We start from the raw sequence: 21,938 nt of genomic DNA on the forward strand, positions 1-21,938 counted from the left end.
CAAATAAACTGTATTAAGACCACGCCTAACAATTTGGCCTTCAAAAAAGTAATAATATCATTATTGATTCGCTTGCCCGCTCATACTTTTTTCATCAGAAGTCTGACGAACAAGAAATTAACTTGGAGCGGCCTAAAATAAAAATTCTGGATACGATGAACTGCCTTTCTATTGTTACTAAAAATAGACATTTCTGTGAATAATTTCAGAACACTACTCATACCGTTTTGGTCGGATTTCAATATTTCCCGATATACAAGTACATGTAGACTAAGCTGAGACACGTAGCTGTATTTCCATACAGACAAAGATGAAAGGCCAGTGCCCCACCACTTTTTGTTGCAGTAAAGTGAAATAAGGGTTATGTAGTGTGCTTACTTAAAATAAGTAATTGGAAACTATTCCCTTCCCCATCCCCTTCCTCCCTACCCCACAGAATAGAATTTTTCAGCTTGGGCAATTTTTTTTTTTTTTGGTGAAGTTTTTTTTCTATGATTGCCCCTTTCAAAATCGATGCAAGGCTTCTAAAATATAAATTTTCTTTTAGTTATCCGTTTTAATTTATTGAAACGTCATAGTATATGATGTTGCCATGGCTATTAAAATTAGAAATTTCTACAGTCTGATAAAAAAATCCTATCATCGTAAGGAGAATGGATTGATTTTTATCAGACTGAAATTTCTGTGAAATACTATTGTGGCAAGTTTGGAGCATAATGGACGAAACAAATGGAAATCTGGGGGATTAGGGAGTGCATAGCACTAGTTTTACCACTTTCCTTGTGGGGTTAAACGTTTGGATGATTCTGACTTAGAATTGATCAGCCTCGTTTTCAAAACCACGCCTGACGGACAAAGACAAACCAGAAATTCTTTTCAAAAACTTGAAGTTTAGCTATGTCCAGAGGAAATGACTCGCGAATATATGTGGGTAATTTACCACCAGACATAAGAGCCAGAGATATCGAAGATTTATTTTACAAGTTTGGAAGAATTACGTTTGTTGACTTGAAAACGCGCAGAGGTCCACCATTTTGTTTTGTAGAGTTTGAAGACCCAAGGTAAACAAACTACTGATATATTCACTTCTTTAAGGAACACCAAGTTTCTTTAAAATTATTTTTGTCATATATTGCTTTCTGTGATAGCCATCTTCGTATTCATCATGGAATGAATGATTTTGGCTATGCAGTCTATGTAAGGGCTATCAAAACAACAACCAAAATCAAAGGAAGCCTAGTTTCAATTTTGCAGCTTTTGAGTACTTTTAAGCAAAAGATCATTTTTTATTGTTTAACTGTCCACTACCTTGTGTGCATTGAGGCATGGAGGCATGTATGATTGCTTCTCATTGTACTGAATTATTACCAGTCAATAGTCATAATTGATTTTCCAAAATTAGTGCACTGACTGTGACTGTGCATCTAAAGTCTTTGAATATGTATCATAGAAATCTTTGTTATTCCTAAAACTGTAATCCAATTAGTTTTAATTGGTAAGAGAACTAAGTTACAGTCTTTTGGGTAGGGCTGAAATGATTAATCACAGTGCTGCACCTGATTTGAGATGCACAGCATGCCATTATTTACCTCAAGTTTTTATTCTTTCCAGAGATGCATCAGATGCTGTACATGAAAGAGATGGTTATAACTATGATGGATACACTCTGCGAGTTGAATTTCCACGAGGTGGTGGACCAGGAGGGCCACGATCAGGAGGAGGGGGGTATGGTGGTGGTGGTGGTGGCTTCCGAGGGAGCAGTCGAGGAATGGGTGGAGGGCGAGGTGGACCTCCATCCAGAAGATCTGAATACAGAGTTCTGGTATCTGGTACGTGTTATGATAAGTAATCCCCACTTGGATGCAGAATGCTAGGTTTTAATCAAAACAGAATAGAGGCGTTGAGAGTAAGAACAAAATTTCCAAAACACCAAATCATATCATATTCAAAATGCTAAGAAGTTGTGTGAATTTAAGCTCATCTCGACAAAGTCGAGATGAGCTTATGCTATACCGTCGGCGTCCTGGTTAAAGTTTTAGGAGCAGGTCCATTCCCAAGTAACTATAAGCCCTACCCTGACCAAACTTGCATGGATGATGCATCTAGGGATGGACACTACCAGACTTGCTTCGGATGCTGCATCTGACCTACATTTTCCAGAAGAGTGACCAGGTTAAAGTTTTTGGAGCAGGTCCATTCCAAGTAACTATAAGCCCTATCTGGACCAAACTTGCATGGATGATGCATCTAGGGATGGACACTACCAGACTTGCTTCCGATGCTGGATGTGACCTACATTTTCCAGATGAGTGACCAGGTTAAAGTTTTTGGAGCAGGTCCATTCCCAAGAAATTATAAGCCCTACCCGGACCAAACTTGCACGGATGATGCATCTAGGGATGGGCACTACCAGACTTGCTTCGGATGCTGGATGTGTCCTACATTTTCCAGATGAGTGACCAGGTCAAAGTTTTTGGAGCAGGTCCATTCCCAAGTAACTGTGAGCCCTTCCCGTATCAAACTTGCACGGATGATGCATCTAGGGATGGACACTACCAGACTTGCTTTGGATGCTGCATCTGAGCTACATTTTCCAGATGATTGACCAGGTTAACCCTTTGTGTGCGGGAACCCAATATATTGGGTCTGACGTCACAAACGCTTGCGTGCGGGAACCCAATATCTTGGGTCTGAGTCTGGAATTAGTGCTTCGTCACATAAAACGTAGTATAAAACATATAAATGAGTTGTGAATTATTAAGAATCTATCAATATGTATTATAAAACTACAATACATTGGAAAATAGGTAATTACGATGAGAAAATATGCGAATTATTTGTGAAATTGTGATTTAAGGTAAAGATCCATACCACGTAAAATAACGTTATGTGACGTTATTCTCGTTTGTGACGTTATTACGTCAAACGCGCCCGACGCTTATTCTATCAAAAATGCCTGACATCGATTTCACTTACCGTAAAAAAAAAGGTACATTAATTTCCAAATAAAAGGCATAAATATACGATGTTCAGTTATTTTCCGGGATGCATGATCGAAGGAGAGTTTAAATTTAGATGATTCGTCAAACCGAAAGTACAACAAAGATGGCATGGAAGATTCATTGTCTCGAGTACAAGATAACTAAAAGACTTCGACAATCGGGTCGTTTTTTGTCTCTGTAAGTTGAAGAAATACAGAGTAACAAATAAATGGTTCTCTTGTCGAAAGTCATTATCGTTTGCTTACATGTTTGTACATAGGCTTAGTATAACCATTTTCGAACCACGTACGGCTCTGGAAGTATTCAGGTACCTAACTACTTTGCTTCAATATTCCGATTTTTATATGTCGTCTCTTCTCGATTGTTTGAATTAAAATATCGTCCCCTGGGGATTGACTCAGGATTTTGAAAAAAAAAATATGGAAAACTTTTTTTTGTTTACAATGTATATATCATACATAAAACAGTTACTGCACACATATTAATGCTCTGTTATTTGGTATATCCTTGCACTGAAACATAAAATAATTATTGATAAAAAAAACCCAGAATATTTCATTTAAGTAGGAAAGGACATTGATACATTGACAAAAAAATTCCTTAATACACATAATATGTGACATATATGCTGAAAATTTGGAAAAATTTGTTTTAAAGCTAGTGCACAATAATCTTTAGCTATCATTTGTAGTGGTTTGGGTATACAATGTAGTGTATTGCTGCACATGTCATTACACTGACAGGTGTCCTGGGTTCGATTCTCTGGAAGTTGAAAAAATACAGAGTAACAAATAAATGGTTCTCTTTTGTCGAAAGTCATTATCGTTTGCTTATATACTTGTACATAGTACATAACCATTTTCGAACCTTTTGGGCCTCTTGTTATATGTTTGCTAGAGCCAATTTCCAAATTGATGATAAAATTACATATTTCTCATCTACGGTATATACAATATGTATAATAAATGAGAAAAACATACGTCGAACAGACCAAGGGGTCTATATCGGATGGGGAAGGGGATATTTATGTCTTCAAGCACCCGTGAATAGTATAGCAATAGATATCAGTCGCTAATAAGATAATGTGCAATTTTATGCATTACCATGATTACTGTAATGATAGTTAGACTTAAACCCACAAATAACAATATGACAGTAACAAAGAAGGGAATACATGTATAAGATGATAAATAGGAATGCCTATGAGATCATAGAGGGTGATATAAAAAGGAATAAGGAAAAGGATAAAATTTCAATCCAACATTTCACAAAATCAACTCTGTTAGTTAAGCCGAGTGCTTACAATGTTATAATTATACAATTAGGTTGTTCGTGCATGGTTTAATCATGCATTAATCATTAAAAACAAAGATAACCAGTTTCAGTTTAGATTTTATGGATTTATGTCAAGATTGTAGCTTTTTATTTGAATGAAAAATTATTAATACTGTCTCATAAAAGTTATGACAGTATTTTTTTTTTCAAAAACAAATCAATTTTCCAACATACAGAATTTATTACATAATTACCTTGACCCTTTGATCACAAAATCAATAAGGGTCTCCCTAGCCACAGAGAGTTGCTGTGTAAAATTTCAATGCAAAGGCTTCTTGAAAGTGTTACAGACAGACAGAAAGACACACGGACAGATGCACAGACCTAAATTTAGTATCCCCACTTTCAGTGAAAGGGGAGACAATTATATAATTTTTTTCTGTTGATGTTAAACTTGGTTTATCAAGATACTTGTTTAAAAAAAAAATAGCATAACTTTCCCAGTGATTATTCAGTTCTTTCTTTTCCTACATAAATAGTTTTTGATATCATATTGAGCTTAATAATATTATACACCTACACATTTATCTATTTTAACATCAATATGCACTAAGCAACACAGTTCCAAAAAGCCAGATAATGTATTGGACCAGCATGCAAAACTTGTATCAAACCATTTTCCCCCAAATGAATGAAGAGTCCTTCCCAAACTTATGAGTTAGGACTTTGTGCTGTGTCATGTAGCATGATAAAAAGCTGGAGAAGAAAAAAATCTTTTTTTTTTAATTTCATTATTAGAATACAATTTTAAAGAAGTATAACTGAACTGCCTAAACTCCAGTACAAGTCAAATTGAACCATCTTGGATGTCTTGATTAAATGTTTTTATTTTAGGCACAGAGCAACAGAAAAGAGTTTTTTTTTAAAACTAGACCAAGTTCATAATGCATGTATTATTCCTCAGGTACTTTTAATATACAAGTATACATACAAATTAAATATTCAATACCTATAATGATGTTCATCAGCTCAGACAATTTCAGGTTCGAGAATCTGTGTCAAAACTCATGGAACAAATGCTCACTGGATCCATATCAAAATATCACTTTAACATAGAACATTCTATTTACTCAGGGAGTTGTTGACTTTTAAAGCATCATACCAATGACTTTTCATACCAATTTTGCATAGATCAATTTTTCCAAGGAGGGGTCCTGCCATCCAAGGTCACTTTTAGTAAAATTCACTGTTATCTTAGGACTTTCAGTAAGGCGGGATATTCTTGATGTTATGTATTTAGCCTCTAAAATTTACACAGCTTTCATTCATCGTTGAAATATATGTGGCCGGGATATAAATTCAGGACATATAAGAAAGTAAGATTAGCGGTAAGTTGTCTAATGATTGTCAACAATGATTAAAAGTACCTGATGTTATTAATTTTTTAACCAATGAAAATTTATTTGCCATTTGAAAGACACTAGTCAGTAGTGCCGAGAATACTACGTCTTACTAAAAGTCCAAGGATGGCAGAGAATAATTGTACTGCTAGGTAGAAGTAATTTCTAACAGTTATAAATAAAACCCAAAGAAGTTGAATAAATTTAGTATTTATCAAAAAAATTAAAGAAGAAAAGTAATACTTCTCTTCACTTTTATTTTTTATAGATTAAGCATTAATCGTGTAAGATTAATTCATAACAATTGTATATAAATGTTGTGTACGAGTTGACTTCTAGTTTGTGTACGAGTTGACCTTTTTTCGTGTACGAGTTGACTTTTTGTGTACAACTTGGTTTGTGTACGACTCAGTTTGTGTACGACTTGACTGGACACCACCAATAGATCCGCCATGAAAATTTCAATCAAAAAGCATCCTATAGAAATTATACTATGGAAACGAGAAAAAAAATATAAGTGCTGACAAAAATTATTGTGTAAGGGTGATTTTGACAGCTCGGTCAGAGTACATAAAACAACTATTTTTTTATTGTTTGACTTACTTAACCCTTTTAATTATGAACTCTTTCATATATTTATAAAACCTTATTGATTTTAAAAATACATAAATTACTTCACATTTTACCAATTAAATGACATAGCTTAAGTAATGATGCTCTCAATGCAATTCTAGTCATCAAATATGGAGCTTGAATTTATTAAACGAATTTGAGTTATGTACGGAAAACCTCCATCATTCAGTGCTAGAGTGTCCTTAGCTTAAGAAGGGGATCTCTGCCTTCCAAGGATATGATCGCCTGTAAGCACGGTATTTTAAACAAACAAACATTACAAAGTGGAAACACTGAACATATTCATCTCCGCGTACATTAATTTGATCTATTTTGTATGGTATATGAATAAAAACATGATAAACAACGTTGAACCTTACTAGTTACTTGGACAGGTCCGAGCATTTCCTGAGATCAGAAACCAGACGTTAAAAAGATGTGGCAAACAAACCACTTATTTGTATCTATGAATAGTGAGAAATGTATTACATAGACACAAAAAGTAGTAAAACGTGCCACTTCTCTAAATTTTTAATCAACTAAATCGCATCCAAACTACCCATGTTGAAACTGAAAGTATTTTCTTCTTTCACTTCCGTCACAAAGTCACACATGCGCATAAACGGTTTATAGAATATTCCGAAGATTGAACCCGATTACTATTATGCTTGTGAATCGTGAAAACGAATTTTTGGCCGTCTATGCATTAAATATTCAACTTATGATTTAAACCATACTTATTACTGTTCTATTATCGATAGTTTCAAATATTTAAAGCGATTTTTACACCCAAATCCTAAAAGTATAGATGTTAAAAAGATTTTTCAAATTATCATTTTTCAGCAAATTTGGTTTTAAAATGTGAAATTTTCTTGTTTGATGCCCGCTGCCCCACTTAATTTTTATGCCATATAAGGGAGAGAACATTGGAAAATAACGTGTTAATTTTAAAAAGAAATCTGTAGTCAGAATATCAAGCAGCAATTTATTTTTACTAGTAATGAACTTTATAATTTTGAGCTAAATATGTTTAATTCGCCCTAGAAAGTAATATTAGGTGGATCAGCAGATTAAAAAAATAATTAAACATTTAAACAAGCATTTTTTCTCTATGATTCATATGTTAAAAAAATTCTTTTGCTTTTAATTTTAGAAAGCTAGAATAAATATCTTAATTTCCACATTTCCGTCATTTCACGAGACAATGTCTATTTTTAGTAACAATCCTTTCAAAAGGAGGCCCGGTTGACCCCAAAATTTACACTGATCTGGAAAGGACAAATACTCAGTTAAGATTCTGAAAAGTTTCAACAAAATCTGTAGTTCCGTTATTTCTATAGGATGGTATGGATCTTTACCTTAAAGTGAAGGTGATTGGCGTTTGTTTCGATGAAAGTCAGTCCGCTATTTTTGGAAACAGGGAAAAAACGCGCATGTAATAAATATCTACTAACTTGCTCTAATATAAAGGAAAATAAAGAAATAAATCCAAAAAATTGTTAAATATCAATAATTCTAATAAATTTGTGTTAGTAGACATAAAATTACTTAGAAATTGCCGATAGTTTACTAGAAAAACTCTGGTTAACTTGACTTGACCTTAACCTTGTGAAGTTCTTCCTGTTAAAACGAAAGTAGGGTGCACATGCTACTGAACTTCAGTCTGAAGCATATCAAGAGCTTATTTGGTCGGCAAAGTTTTATATTTTGGACATATGGGGGTTATTATTTGTTTATTTGGCGTTTTGTAAGTAGACATGTACATTACATCGTCTAAATGAAAACAATAATGCACGAGATTGAACCTGGCAAGCTACAGACGTTTTTATTTTCCTCAGTGGCTGTGCACGTTGTTTACATACGTAAATCAAGCTTTGCTTTGAAATAAAGGTTTGCAAAAAATAATTTAAAGCATCTTGTTAATTAAAAGCATTTGTTTTTTAAACAATAAATTAACAAATAAATAAGTAAACATTTTTTTTTTAGTCTAAAGACCCATTTCAAAAATGTTGAAAGATAAAAAAAGGTTTCACCTGATAAAAGTAATAAATGTGGAGGACCTTGAACATTGTAGAAAATTTTCCAATGGGTTATTGCATTAATAAGTAAGTGCAAAAGAGATATATAGAGAATAAATATCCATCAACATATTTTTGTGATCAAGCAAAATTAATTCATAATACATGTATTCGAAATATAATGCAATCATGGAGTCAATTAAGTGGCCCTAATTATACCTAAAATTTCTGGTTTAAAGCTGCTTAATGATCCATCTATTTGGGAAAACTTTCAAATATTTTTTTTTATAACAGTATATGATATATTGTAAAATGTTTAGCACAATTACAAATTAAAAATAAACTTGATATTTTCAGTATAGTATCTTCAAATGTAAGCTAGTTCTCCACACTAAAACTGAAGTTTACTTTAAAAAATCCAAATAGTACTAAGAAGAAAAAAAAAACATTAATATATCAGAAAAGATGCATTGATGCATTTGATCATGTGCATATACATGAAAATGGTAAAAAGTGATGAAAAAATTTTGAAGTGCTGATTTTCCCTGAAATGACTGTCATTTGTGTAAACTGTGGTGTTTGTTTTATTTCAGTAAGTAATAAAAATACCATTTTTATTTCCTTGCTGAGGATTATTGGACTCTCAATAATTTCAAAACCAAAATATGTTCCCTGATCTTTGGTATCTTAGAGTTAGATTTCTTCAAGGCATTTACATACTGTAGTTTGCATGGAACCTAATTAGTAAGTGAAAATAATTGGTACTCAGTACTAGTAGTACATGTATCTGAATTTTTTTTCTAAACCAAGTTTAAGAACATGTATCAGGGAGACATTTTCTTTTTCTTTTAAATAGACTTTTGCCAGAATAAAGCATGTGGATTATATTGCACATTTCACCACTTTTTATTTCTATTTTATTAAAACCAAATCTGTGAGACTGCCAACCTATACATGCACACACAAAATTATAAAATTCACTGGTTAAATAAATGGTAACTCTACAGTTTAAAATTAAGATGAATTGTCATTTTTGTAGGCATAAGAAGGAGATCAGTGTCTTTAGAATGAGTAATTTGTGAATTGTATGGACTTGCTTGTACATCTGTTCTTTAAATTACAATATAAAAGACTGGGTAATAGGAATTGTACTTCTCAAACTCAAAAGTACACACTGTATATGTTTACCTATTAATATGTAATATGTCCTCTAGTTTACAAGTTTATAAGGCCCAAGAAGCTTCTACATTCCATCCCTTCTAGATATGTAAGATAGGTATACTGTAAACCAACTTTTATTCGCGTGCGAGAAATTTTCACGAGGTTCGCGAGAGCCTCGTCATCGCGAATATTTCTCGCTGCGAACCGGTCCTTAAGGCCTCTGTGTCTATTAATAACAGATCCAAAAAGGCTTGATCGCGAAAATTAATCGTCGCGAACAAGTTTACACTAGGTTAATCGCGAAATAAAGTCGTCGCGAATAAAAGTTGGTTTACAGTACCGTACAATCCCTATTAACCGCCCCAGGCGCTTAGAAAATTGCGAAAAGGGGGCGGTTATTTTGGTATTCTCTTTGAAATATTTAGTTTCATATCTTAACGTCAAAAATTATTTTGAAAAAAAAAATAAATTCAAAGAATCTCTAAAATAATGTCTAACTTTACTTTGAATAAAAATAATCCAACCAAATTATGCTAAATGAATCATTTTTCACTAAGAAATTGGATAATAAACAACTTTCATTTTCACTTTTTTCAAATTTTGGCAGACTTTTGATACGATTCTAGATAATTTTAATAACTGTACAGGGGGCCTTTATTTCCTGACAATTGAAAAAGACCTAAGGGGGCGCTTATAGGGGCAGGGGCAGTTAAGAGGGATGATACGGTATTCGATGTAAGAGATAATCATATATCTGCCTGAATGAATACAGTAAAAAAGATAAGATTTACAATGAGAATTTTTTTAAATGATGGTCAAGAAAATTTTTCAAAAATGCAAATTCCTATATAATTACTAATCAACAAAGATTACATTTTGGCCTCCAAAGATATGTTTAGTTTTAAATATGAAAATGTGAATAGTTACTAAGAGTACAAAGAAATCCCAAAGTGAAAATAAAATATATTTCATCATTAGGAATAATATTTTATGTTGAAGTAAAAATTCAGGCACATTAAAAACAGGAAAGGAGAAAATTTGTGGTTGGACCAGGAATTGAATCCAGGAACCCTGCTTCACTAGTCAGGTGCTCTACCGAATGAGCTACCAAGGTTGATACCCATAGCACAAACATTACATATCCCTCCTTAAATTTATCTTTATCCTTGCAGACACAACCCAAATTCTTATTAGCCCCTGACAGGACTTTCACTTGCAAATCCAGAGGGGTCAATAGCATCAAATCTGTAACAAGGAAGGAGAAAATGCATGGCTGGACCTTGAATCGAAGAAGGACCACTGGTCAGATGCTCTACTGACTGAGCTTACTCGGCCTATATCTATGACCCATACCATTACACTTGCATATACTTAAAAGTATTTCATGATATATTGATTGATATTACAGTACATTATATATCTGTCAACCATCATTAACTAAAATCAATTGAAAAAAATTAAAACTGTTATTCACCAGTGACCATTGAACAAAGTAATTTTTGAAAACATTATAAATGACTGTTAAGGGTGCTTAAATTTCTAAAATTTTAAATTCTAGTTTTCCTGCTGGCAATTATTGTTGCAGCTAGGAGTAAAACTTCTAAAATAAATGCCACATTTCTTACAGAGTGAGAAGTATTGTGGGAGGAAAGTTGATGGATATGTTAACTTTACAAATAACATGGAGAAATGCATTTTCTTCAATAAAAGCAAAATAAAAAAAAAATTAAAGAGATTTGAGAATTATTAGAGTACTATATATTTAGGACTGTTATATACCAGTCATTAGAAAATAAGACCTCTATAACTTAGTGTAAATGTTATTTTATTTATTTATTTTATTTATTTAACATATTGACTGCTTTGATTTAAAAATGAATACTACATGTACTGATGTAGCAACAGCAATTAGTTCATTGCTGTGCCAATTTGCTCCAAGATTTCCCAACCTCGAAAACTGCATATTCTTTGAGGATCATACTTTCTTATATGATTGTCAATTTTTCTTAAATAATCACTGGTTTTATATTTACAGGCTAATTGAATCTTCAATTTATACTCTTGTAAGCTAAAATCTGAAGAAAAAAAAACCATTAACTTAAATCAGAATTCACTTAAACCTATATGAATATATCCCTTACTCAGATAACTATACAATGACTTTTCACAACATAAAAGTATGTATAACATTGACTTAATCAATGAGTTATTGTTTAAATTAATTTTTCATTTACATAATATTAAATCTAAAATTGAATTTTTAAAGCAATTGGTTTATTTTTTTTCATCAAAGTGCAATGTTTTCTCTGAAAATATAGTTAAAAAGCTAAAAAGTCATTTTAAAATATATTTTTTGAAAATTTGGTTTCCATGGCACAGACTTGTCGAAATTTTTTCATCACTGTCAGACATTTGGTCTGACAAAGTCAAATGTTTTGTCGGACCAGTCAAAGTTTTGTCAGACCAGATGCTTGTACCTTATTTTGACGTTGAGAAAGTCATATGAATAACAGCACCAAAATGCCCTTTATTATTTTCAATAGCCTTCAATATAACAAGTTTCCTTTCTTGGGGTAGAGAGTCTTTAACATAGACATAAATGACATGGTTTATGACTTTGTGACAACAAATTTACTTGGCTATTGTCAACACGCCGCGTATGCGGCCATTTTTTCTGTGTCTGTGACCTTTAATTACGCATCCCGATCCCGACCTTTATTAAATTTGCATTACGCTTAAGTATTTTTCAAACGGTCATCTAGACCAGCATTTTCTTAAATGTTATCGGTCCAGACAAATTTTTACCGGCCTTGCCGACAGGACCGACAGATTTCGACAACACTGAAGGCAACATAAAACATTGGATTTTTTAAAAAAAAATTATTATAAATTAAAAAACACAACATTTGCTATATATTTGCCAAATTTCAAGCAAATTGGTTGTCAACAATTTTAGATATTTGCATTTCAGTACACCATTGTGATAATTTTGTTGATATTAAAAAACAACTCAGTCCTGAGGTTACAACGTGCATAAAACAAGTCAGCACACAAAGGGTTAATGTTTTTGGAGCAGGTTCATTCCCATTTAACTATAAGCCTTATCTGGACCAAACTTGCATGGATGATGCATCTAGGGATGGACACTACCAGACTTGCTTCGGATGCTGCATCTGACCTATATTTTCCAGATGAGTGACCAGGTTAAAGTTTTTGGAGCAGGTCCATTCCCAAGTAACTATAAGCCCTACCAGGACCAAACTTGCATGGATGATGCATCTTAGGATGGATAATCAAACCTTGCTTTGGATGCTGGATCTGACCAACATTTTGGATTTTGGAACAGGTCAATCCCCAATGAATTTTAAGGCCTATTTAAACAGAACTTGCTTGAATATTGTTGTCAAAATAAATACTTACTGTTAAAAAGATATGACGTGAGATTTGCATTACCTAAACTGATAACATTCATCGAGGTGAGCTTAGTAATCTTTGATTACCTATGTTTTTTGTTTTTTGTTTTTTTCCATTGTCAATTTGTCATGCACATTTTAACTCCTTTTTAAGAATGAGTCCAATGAACTATTTCAATCAAACTTACCACAAAATGTCATTGGGTGAAAGAATATCAAATTAATACAAAGAAAGGGCACTAACATAACAAGATGGACAAGAAAAAGCATCAATAAGTTGGTGTCCTATAAATATCTAAAGAAACAGAGACCCATAGCTTCTTAATAAAGGGTGGGCCAGTTTATGAGATCAGATTTTTATAGACCACTTGTTTAGAGTAAGGGTTATATCTGAGTATAATTTAATACATTGTAATATTTTCTTGAATGCAATTTAATGCAAAATATTTCAACAGAATAAAAGAACTTTTTTTTTTTCAGGATTACCTCCTTCTGGTAGTTGGCAAGATCTGAAAGATCACATGAGGGAAGCAGGAGATGTGTGTTATGCTGATGTCTACAAAGATGGAACCGGAGTGGTGGAATTTCTCAGAAAAGAAGACATGAAATATGCTGTACGCAAACTAGATGATTCCAAGTTTAGATCCCATGAGGTACTTGTTTTGAATTTCTTTTGATAAACATTTGATTTAAAATGTGTAAGACAGGTTTAAACAAAATCATGTTGATCCAATTGACCGAAATTTCAGAATATATAGGCTTCTTACATCTAGGCCTAAAGGTGTCACAATCTATGAATCAATGTACCCAGGTCACTGTTGAGGCTTATTTGCCTCTTGTTAATAAACAAAAGTTAGCATGTGTTTAGAGAACATCAGGATTCTGTGAATGTAAGACAAGATATTTTTAAGTCGAGGAGACAGGAGCTTTTTTTTTATTAAAAAACAAAACCAGAAGAGCTAGATCTTCATCAGATGTAAAATTCATTTAAGGGAGAAGTGGCATACATTCGAGTGAAGGAAGATTACAGAGGAGGTGGAGGAAGGTCAAGGTCTCGTAGCAGGAGTGCTTCACCCCCGAGGAGATCCAGGGCATCCCCCAGATATTCCCCTGTCAGAAATAGATCTAGATCGTAGTCATAATCTCAAGGTATTGCTAATTTGAAATAACATGTTTTCTAAAATTTTAATTCTTTTGCATATTAACATTCTTTAAGGAACAATTGAATACTATTAACTTTTAATATTAAGAATGTGGATATGTGGGTGGATATGATTTTCAGCCAATGAGTTGTCTGTTTTTCATTTCCAAGCCTGTCCTTTTTATTTCTTGGTAGAATTATTTTAGTCTTTGATCATATTGCATGGCTTTGAACTTGATTTATTGTTAACTTTGCAGTGATTCCAAGATCATGAAGTATCAGAGACAGAAAGAAGTTATATCACATCCATTTTGAAGACTGTTAATGGTATGCATATTTATGATCTGTGCATATGAAGCATTGACTGTAGTGTAGACATTAGAAGGATAATGTGACAATTGTCTTATATTGCAGTTTTATTGTACAGAAACAATTTGTGTGTCAGGTCATTTTTTATTACACTATCATACGTTTCCTGTTATTAATTTTAATCAATTTTGTATACACATACGCTTCATTTCATGATGTGAGAAAAACATTAAAAATGTGCACTTTTTTTATCATTCATAATATAATATTTTCAAATTTCTATTCTTAAGGTTTTTGCTCTGTTGGAAAGTTTGGATCAATATGATGGAAAGCTTGGATATTTAGGATAACAAGCTTTGATCAATTGGATAATCATGTTTGGATATTAGGATACAAGCTTGGATATTTGGGATAACTAGCTTGGATCATTTGGGATCAAGGGATCTGGATTTAGGATTTATCTCTCCCTCTCAAATTATGGAATCGGTGCGGATGGATCCCGATGCCCAAACTGGAGATTTTTGGAATTAAGGAATCCATCCTATTAGGCAATTCAGGGTTAAGGCTTAAAATCCAAGGAAAGTCTGGCAGTAAAGAAAAATGCTCTACTTTTCTTTATTAGGTCACACGAGTAAAGATTTTTGATCAAAGATTGTCTAATGTCCATCCATCTGTATGGTCTTGGTATGCATCATGTGTCATCTATAAATTTGTTTTCCACATTTTTAAAGTCTTCTCCAGATCATAGTTTGTTTTTTCTTTTTTTTTTCAAATGAAGAGGTAAGCCCTCTTTCAAGGGGAGATAATTTGAAAATAAATCTATTAAATTGATAGGTTTATTTATTAATTGTCATCTCAAAAACCACTGACATGGTAAGTCAAAACTTGTATTAATACTTCTTTATTTTATTGTAAATTATGTTCCTTAGATCAATCCTCAACTAAGATGACAGCATTTATGAATCAAATTAGTTTTTTGCGATGGATGTTGGTCCAAAACTTTGTCAAAGGTTTAGAGCAGCCTTAGAAACAGTTCCCCTTTCTACAGAGTTTTTATAAGAACAGTGTTCACAAGCCTATTGATATATGCAATTCGATGGATAACTTGAATGATATTTAACAAAGTATGAAGTTTACAAGAATAAAAAAAAGTAGTTGCAATTCGTAAAGTTACTTTTTTTAGCCCAGTATACTTGTTTACAAGTATGTGTACTCAAAACATTGAGCATAATTTGGAGACCGCATATTTACATATACAGATTGGTTTGTCAAAAACGAAATGTTGATTTGAGAGCAATGTGGTTTTTGAGGCCTTGTCTGAAGAAAGAAGTACGCATGTACATTATTTTATAGTAATTTTTTAATAGACTGAAAAATTGAGCAATTTTGTTCACTGCCATACTTAGACTTGTTACTGGATACCTTCTAATTTATGGAAGGATTTGCTCTACTCAGGAATAGATTTGTGCTGGGATTTACACTAGGTGCCCAGTTGGAAACATGAGAGGAATGGATGGATGGATCACATTAACCCCATGGAGTAGGATTTTGAAAGGAAACGGATATTCTTTCATAAAAAAAATATCAGGGACAAAATACAAAGATATATCAGATCTATAAAGGGTGGTTATGGGTTCTTCTCCAAAAAAAGTTCAACAGATATTTTTGAAATGGTCTACATATGGGTTTCTGTTGAACAGGACATAGTTTTATTGTGGGAAAGCAACCTTCTATAAAAAAAAAAATCAAGGATATTGAGTCGGATCTTGCTTCTCATAGGATCTTGCAACTTGTTCTGGAAGTTCTAAGGAGGATTCTTTTTGGAGTAAGCATTGGATAGGCTTTTGGTAAGTGGGGAAGAATGTCTGGTAAAAAAAGGTAAAGTGGGTGTATGAGGTTTATTTTTTTGCATAAAAAAGGATTACCCTGAATTCATAATTTCTTGAAGATGAAGTATTATTTCTTTTTTCAGTGACGAAAACCAAAATTATGTATTAATGAAAGCACTTAAAAGAATTTCTAAACAAAAAGCTTTGATGAGGCCATCTTTCAAATAATAGTTGCTTGCCCTATCCTGATTCAAGGTAGATTTATTGTGTTGGTAGGTAAAAAAAATTTCAACATGTTTGTTGACAGGATAAGATGAATAAAAAGAGAAAAAAATATTGTGTCCTTGAATGTAAAAAAAAATTTGAGTTGGGTAATTTTTACTCAGTCGGTCAAGAGAGGGCAACCAAGCAATTTCTTTCAAGTTGGCCTGAACATAGCTATATTTTTAAAACTGTATTGCAGCTTTTATTTCAGCTAATTCAATAAATATTCTTACAACATAAGTGTCTTATAGTTTTATTGAACATAGCTGGAGCTGAAAGTTAAAGTGAGCTTTTCTGATCACATGTTGTCTGCCCCCTGGTCTGTCCGTAAATTTTTCCCATTTTCAACTTCTTTTAATTAAAGAACCAATGGGCTGATTTTAACCAATTTGGTTCAAAACAACTAGGGTTTAGGGAAGTTAAAAAAATGAAGGACCAAGCCCCCTTACAAGGAGAGATGATCAATAAAAGCCACAAATAGGGTGGGGTTATTTAAAAACCTTTATCTCAAGAACCACTGGACCATAAACTGAAACTTATTTGGAAGCATCTGGGGTAGTGTAGATCCTAAATTGTTCAAATGATTTACCTTGGGGGCAGGGTGGGGCATCAATAAAGAATCTTAAGTTTAACATAGAAGTACTAGTATATTGGAGAAATCACCTTAATACCACTGGACCAGAATACTGTAAATACATGGAAGCATTCAGGGGTAGAATCAATTCTAAATTTTCAAATCATGACACTTGGGGGACAAGATTAGGTATTGCAAGGGGGAAATCTTGTGAAGGACAGCATAGCAAAGGTAACTGGCGAGTGTTGTTGCCCATGGCCCCTTGTTACCTTCCTAGCCATAATTTATGTATTTCTGATGGGCCATTCTTATAAAACAGTGCTCTAGAAAAATTGGAATAAAGAAATTCCCTAAAGTGATGTAGAGCATTGTACTGTTTTGGCATTGTTAGATGATTCAGAATAGTTTTATCGTCACAGGTGAAGAAAAGGGAACATAATATGGGTGGAAGAGGAATATACCAACAACAAAAATTGAGAACGGCAAGACAATTATTTTAATATGAAATGCTGTCTCTGGTTGATGTTGCTTACTTCAACTACTGAGTCTGACTTGCGCAAAAGTGAAGGGTCAGAAAATATTCCTCTGTCAGTCTGTCGCAAAAACTAACCTTGGTCATAACTTTTGAATGAGAAGTTATAAGGTTTTTATATTTCACACATAAATTTAAAACCTGTGACAAAGAACTATCCAAATATACTTCGATTTCTGAATTGAAGTGTGACATACTTTTTAAAAATTATGATTATGACAGAAAAGGTATGGCTTTCACATTATACATGTTTATTACTAGTGACAAGACCTCTTTTGCCCCCCCCCCCCCCTTTTCAATTTGCTTCCGACACCAATGCAAGAAGAAATAATATTCAGTGGATCACAGGCCTCACAAGCAAAGGTTAAGGTTTCTCAAATGCAGATCAAATATGTTGATACCTAAAGTAAGGTTTTTTCACAAGAAATGCAAATGTGAAATATAAAACTCTAGCACCACCTTTTCAAAGGTTATGACCAAGGTTAAGGTTTTTAAAGGTAGGACAAACTTCATGGTCAAGATCAAAGGGTCAAGGTTGTTGGTTTCTAAAAATAGGCCTTGTCTCAAAGATTACATATGGGGAGTACGAAAGCCCTGGCCCTTACCGTTCAAAAATTATGGCAGAGGTAGGTCAAACTCCAAGGTCAAAAGGTCAAAGTCTATATCCAATGGAAAGTCTTTTCACAAGGATTAAATATGTGAAGTATGAAAGCCTTAGCCCTTACCGTTCAAAAATTATGGCCAAAGTTCAAGTTTTTTTCGTAAGTACGGAAATCTTCAAGGTCAAAAGGTCAGAATTGTTGATTTCAGATGAAAGACCTTGCCACAAAGAGTTGACATTTGAAATTCCTAGTATCTGTAACAGAGACTATTGCCTCTGGTGGGGATTGAACACGGGGCCTCTAGCTCTACCATTTGAGCTAAAGGGTTAATCCACTAGCCAAAGCTAGTAGGATGCCATGTATCTTACACTACTACATTGTCTCCCTCCAGAGAATGAGATGTCCTCATCTCTTTTTGAGTGCCGACTCCTGTGGGGCAAAATTGTTGGGGCAATCATTTTACCCGCCAGAGAACACCCGAGTCCCAACGTGGGTGACAAATGTAACAGACAATTTATTGCCTCTGCTCGGGATTGAACCTGGGGCCTCTGGCTTGCCAGTCCAGTGCTAACCCACTAGCCCAAGCTAGTAGCTAGGATGCCATGTATCTTACACTACTACATATCTACCGTTTAAAAATTATGGACAAAGTAAAAGTGGACTATTTGTGTAAAATGGGTCAAACTCCAAGGTCAAAGAGTCAAGGTTCTTGATAATAAAGGAAAGGTCTTGTCACAAGGATTAAATGTATGAAAGCCTTAGACCTAACCCTTCAAAAATTATGCCAAGGGTGCATTTTAAAAGTATGTCAAACTCCAAGGTCAAAGGGTCAAAGTTCTTGGTATCCAACGAAGCGTTTTCTCACAAGGATTACATTTGTGAAGTATGAAATCTCCTTACCGTTCAAAAATTATGGCCAAGGTTAAAGTTTTTTCATAAATACAGAAATCGTCAGGGTCAAAAGGTCAAAGTTGTTGGTATTCAGTGAAAGGTCTTAACACAGAGAAAACTTATATGAAATATAAAAGTCCTGGTTTCTACTGTTCAAAAGATTGACCAAAGAAAAAGTCGGGAATTTTTGTGTAAAAGTGGGTCAAACTCCAAGATCCAGGTCAAATCTGGTGGTACCCAAAGAAAGGTCTTGTCACAAGGAATACACATGTGAAATATGAAAGTCATAGCTCCCCTACGAGGGCATAAAAAGGGAAATGTGTCCCCCCCCCCCCCCCCCGGTTCCAACGCCTATGGCATGGCGTTTATTAGTTAATTTGTCCAATCCCTGGCCCTAAAGGGATAAGATGTAAGACAATATATATACGGAATAAAATTTTACACGGAATAACAGTAGAGTATAGTACGAAAGCTTATTGGGCGCAGAAATAATTTTTCGCAACAAATCAAGCACTTAGTATTTAAAAAGGGGGGGAGTCAATTTCCCAAATTTTCCCCGCAGATATATTTCAATGATAAGAAGGTTCACTGATAGCTAGACTCCCCCCCCCCCACACACACACACACAGACGTTTCGTAACCGCAAAGTTGAATCTTTTGTAATGCCTTTATATTTGAACTTCAGTTGTGAAAAGACAACAATGTAGACAAGTGACGATGACTTCAGTTCGAAGGATGTCATAAATGCACGATAAATATATTTGGGAAATCAACAATTACATGTAAAATTGTAAATTAAGACTGTATACGTTTAAATAAAATGTTCAAATATATAATTATATATAAATATTTAAATAAAGGCATAAATCCAGTGAAAAGTAATTATTGGTTTAAATGCTGCCAAATGAAACAGGGAAGAATCCAAGGAAGAGATGTGAAAATAGGTAAAAAAGTTTTAACTAACTTGAACTGAAATCTCAAGTGAGCTTTTCTGATCACCTCTGTTGTGTGTCGTTCGTCTGTATTTCACATTTTCAACTTCTTCTCCTGAACTATAGGTCATTTAAAACCAAATTTAATGCAAAACATCCTTGGGTTAAAGTGAACACCCGAACCCCTTACAAGGGGAGATCTCAAAGAAAAGAAGACTAAAGTAGGGTGGGATCATTTTTTATGCCCCCGTAAACGAAGTTTCGAGGGTATATAGTTTTTGTCGTGTCCGTCCGTCTGTCTAGCTGTCTCTCTGTCTGTCTGTCTGTCTATCTCTCTCTCTGTCTGCTTGTCTCTGTCTGTCTGTTTGTCCGCAAAAACTTTAACCTTGCACCTACGAATGAAAAAAATTACCCTTGGCTATAACTTTTAAACAATAAGTGCTAGGGCTTTCATACTTCACATATATAATCCTTGTGAAAAGACCTTTCATTGGATACCAAGAACCTTGACCCTTTGACCTTGGAGTTTGACCTACTTTAAAAATACAACCTTGACCATATTTTTGAAGGGAAATGATTAGGGCATTCATTCTTCACAAATTTAATCCTTGTGACAAGACCTTTCATTTGATATCAGGAACCTTGACCCTTTGACCTTGACCTTGGAGATTGACCTACTTTTTACAAACTTTAACTTGGCCATAACTTTTGAACAGTAGGGGCTAGAGCTTTCATATTTCACATGTGTAATCCTTGTGACAAGACCTTTCATTTGATATCAAGAATCCTGACCCTTTGACCTTGACCTTAGAGTTTGACTTACTTATTACAAACTTTAACCTTGGCCATAACTTCTGAACTGTAAGGGCCAGCGCTTTCATACTTCCCAAATGCAATCTTTGAGACAAGGCTTTCTTTAGAAACAAACAACCTTGACCCTTTGACCTAGACTCAGAGTTTGTCCTTTCTTATAAAATGTTAACCTTGGTCATAACCCTTAAACAGATGTAGCCAGCGTTTTATATTTCGCATTTGTATTTCTTGTGAAAAGGCCTTACTTTTGGTACCAACATATTTGATCTGCATTTACTTAGTAATTAAGAAAGCTTAACCTTCGCTATGTTGCCATACGGGGGCATCAGTGTTTCACAAACACATCTTGTTTTTTCTGGAGAACTATACTGGATCAAGCTGAAACTTGTAGGAAAGCTATCTCAGGTATAGTGTAATTTTAATTTGTTTTAAAAATTACAAAAATATTTTTTAGGGCATTTATAGGGGAGTATTTGATTTTTTTTAAAATCATCTCCTCAACAACCACTTGACCAGAAAAACGGACAAGCGAGATTCCAGAATTTTTCCAGGGGGATGGGGGGGGGGGGGGGGATTTAAATCTTAAGTCAAAAACAGAACTTAAAATGGTCATAAATATTTATGGACAAATAACATGTGGCCAATGAAACCGCATACCTTTTGCATTTTAGCAACAAAACTGTAATTTTATGCCTTGCCTGAAACACATATTAAGAAACAGACCGGCGATAGTTGAAACAAGCAAATTCAAAGAATTGTGGTCCCCCGCTTTCTTTGTGGGTGGGATGTCATTTTTAATGACATATTGTGTCAAATTTTGTCATATATAGGTACATGTAACGCACATGTCGGATATGAAAGCCCTATCTCTTCTCAATCAAAACTTATAAGGAAGTGAACCTGATAATCCTCTATGGCAAAATAGCGAAGATTCAACTTTTCTTAAATGCAAATTAAATATATTGTTTCTGAAGAAAGGTCTTGTCACAAGTATTACATATATGAAGTATGAAAGCCCTTGCCCGTTCAAAAATTATGGCCAAGGTTAAAGTTTTTTTGTAAGTGCGGAAATCTCCAAGGTCAAAGTTGAGGGTATGCAATGAAAGGTCTTGCCACAAAAAATACATATGTGATAGTATCTACCATTTAAAAGTCATGGCCGAAGTAAAA

General features: G+C 34.0%; 1 protein-coding gene across 2 annotated transcripts; it reads left to right on the forward strand.

The window, feature by feature from the left end:
* Positions 1-804: 804 nt before the first annotated feature.
* LOC134240872 (serine/arginine-rich splicing factor 1-like) lies at positions 805-16,664 on the forward strand. Of its 2 annotated transcripts, XR_009986537.1 has the most exons (6): positions 805-1,061; positions 1,612-1,829; positions 13,362-13,534; positions 13,874-14,030; positions 14,280-14,349; positions 14,622-16,664. XR_009986537.1 is itself a non-coding variant. In XM_062722977.1 (5 exons), the coding sequence occupies exons 1-4, from the start codon at positions 898-900 to the stop codon at positions 14,015-14,017; spliced, it is 699 nt and encodes a 232-aa protein (XP_062578961.1). In that variant the 5' UTR covers positions 805-897; the 3' UTR covers positions 14,018-14,030; positions 14,280-14,578. The 2 variants fall into 2 exon arrangements, 1 of the variants encoding a protein (XP_062578961.1); XM_062722977.1 differs by lacking the exon at positions 14,622-16,664 and having other exon boundaries at positions 14,280-14,578.
* The last annotated feature ends 5,274 nt before the right edge of the window (positions 16,665-21,938 follow it).

The sequence above is a fragment of the Saccostrea cucullata genome, unplaced genomic scaffold (genome assembly GCF_032062105.1).
Source record: "Saccostrea cucullata isolate Sc308-1 unplaced genomic scaffold, CSIRO_AGI_Scuc_v1 ctg247, whole genome shotgun sequence".
Taxonomy (NCBI): domain Eukaryota; kingdom Metazoa; phylum Mollusca; class Bivalvia; order Ostreida; family Ostreidae; genus Saccostrea; species Saccostrea cuccullata.

Excerpts from the sequence above, each read along its gene's own strand:
- LOC134240872 (XM_062722977.1), top strand. The coding sequence starts at position 898 with ATGTCCAGAGGAAATGACTCGCGAATATATGTGGGTAATTTACCACCA. Across the intron at positions 1,062-1,611 it reads GTAGAGTTTGAAGACCCAAG|AGATGCATCAGATGCTGTAC; the intron begins GTAAACAAACTA and ends TATTCTTTCCAG. Across the intron at positions 1,830-13,361 it reads ATACAGAGTTCTGGTATCTG|GATTACCTCCTTCTGGTAGT; the intron begins GTACGTGTTATG and ends TTTTTTTTTCAG.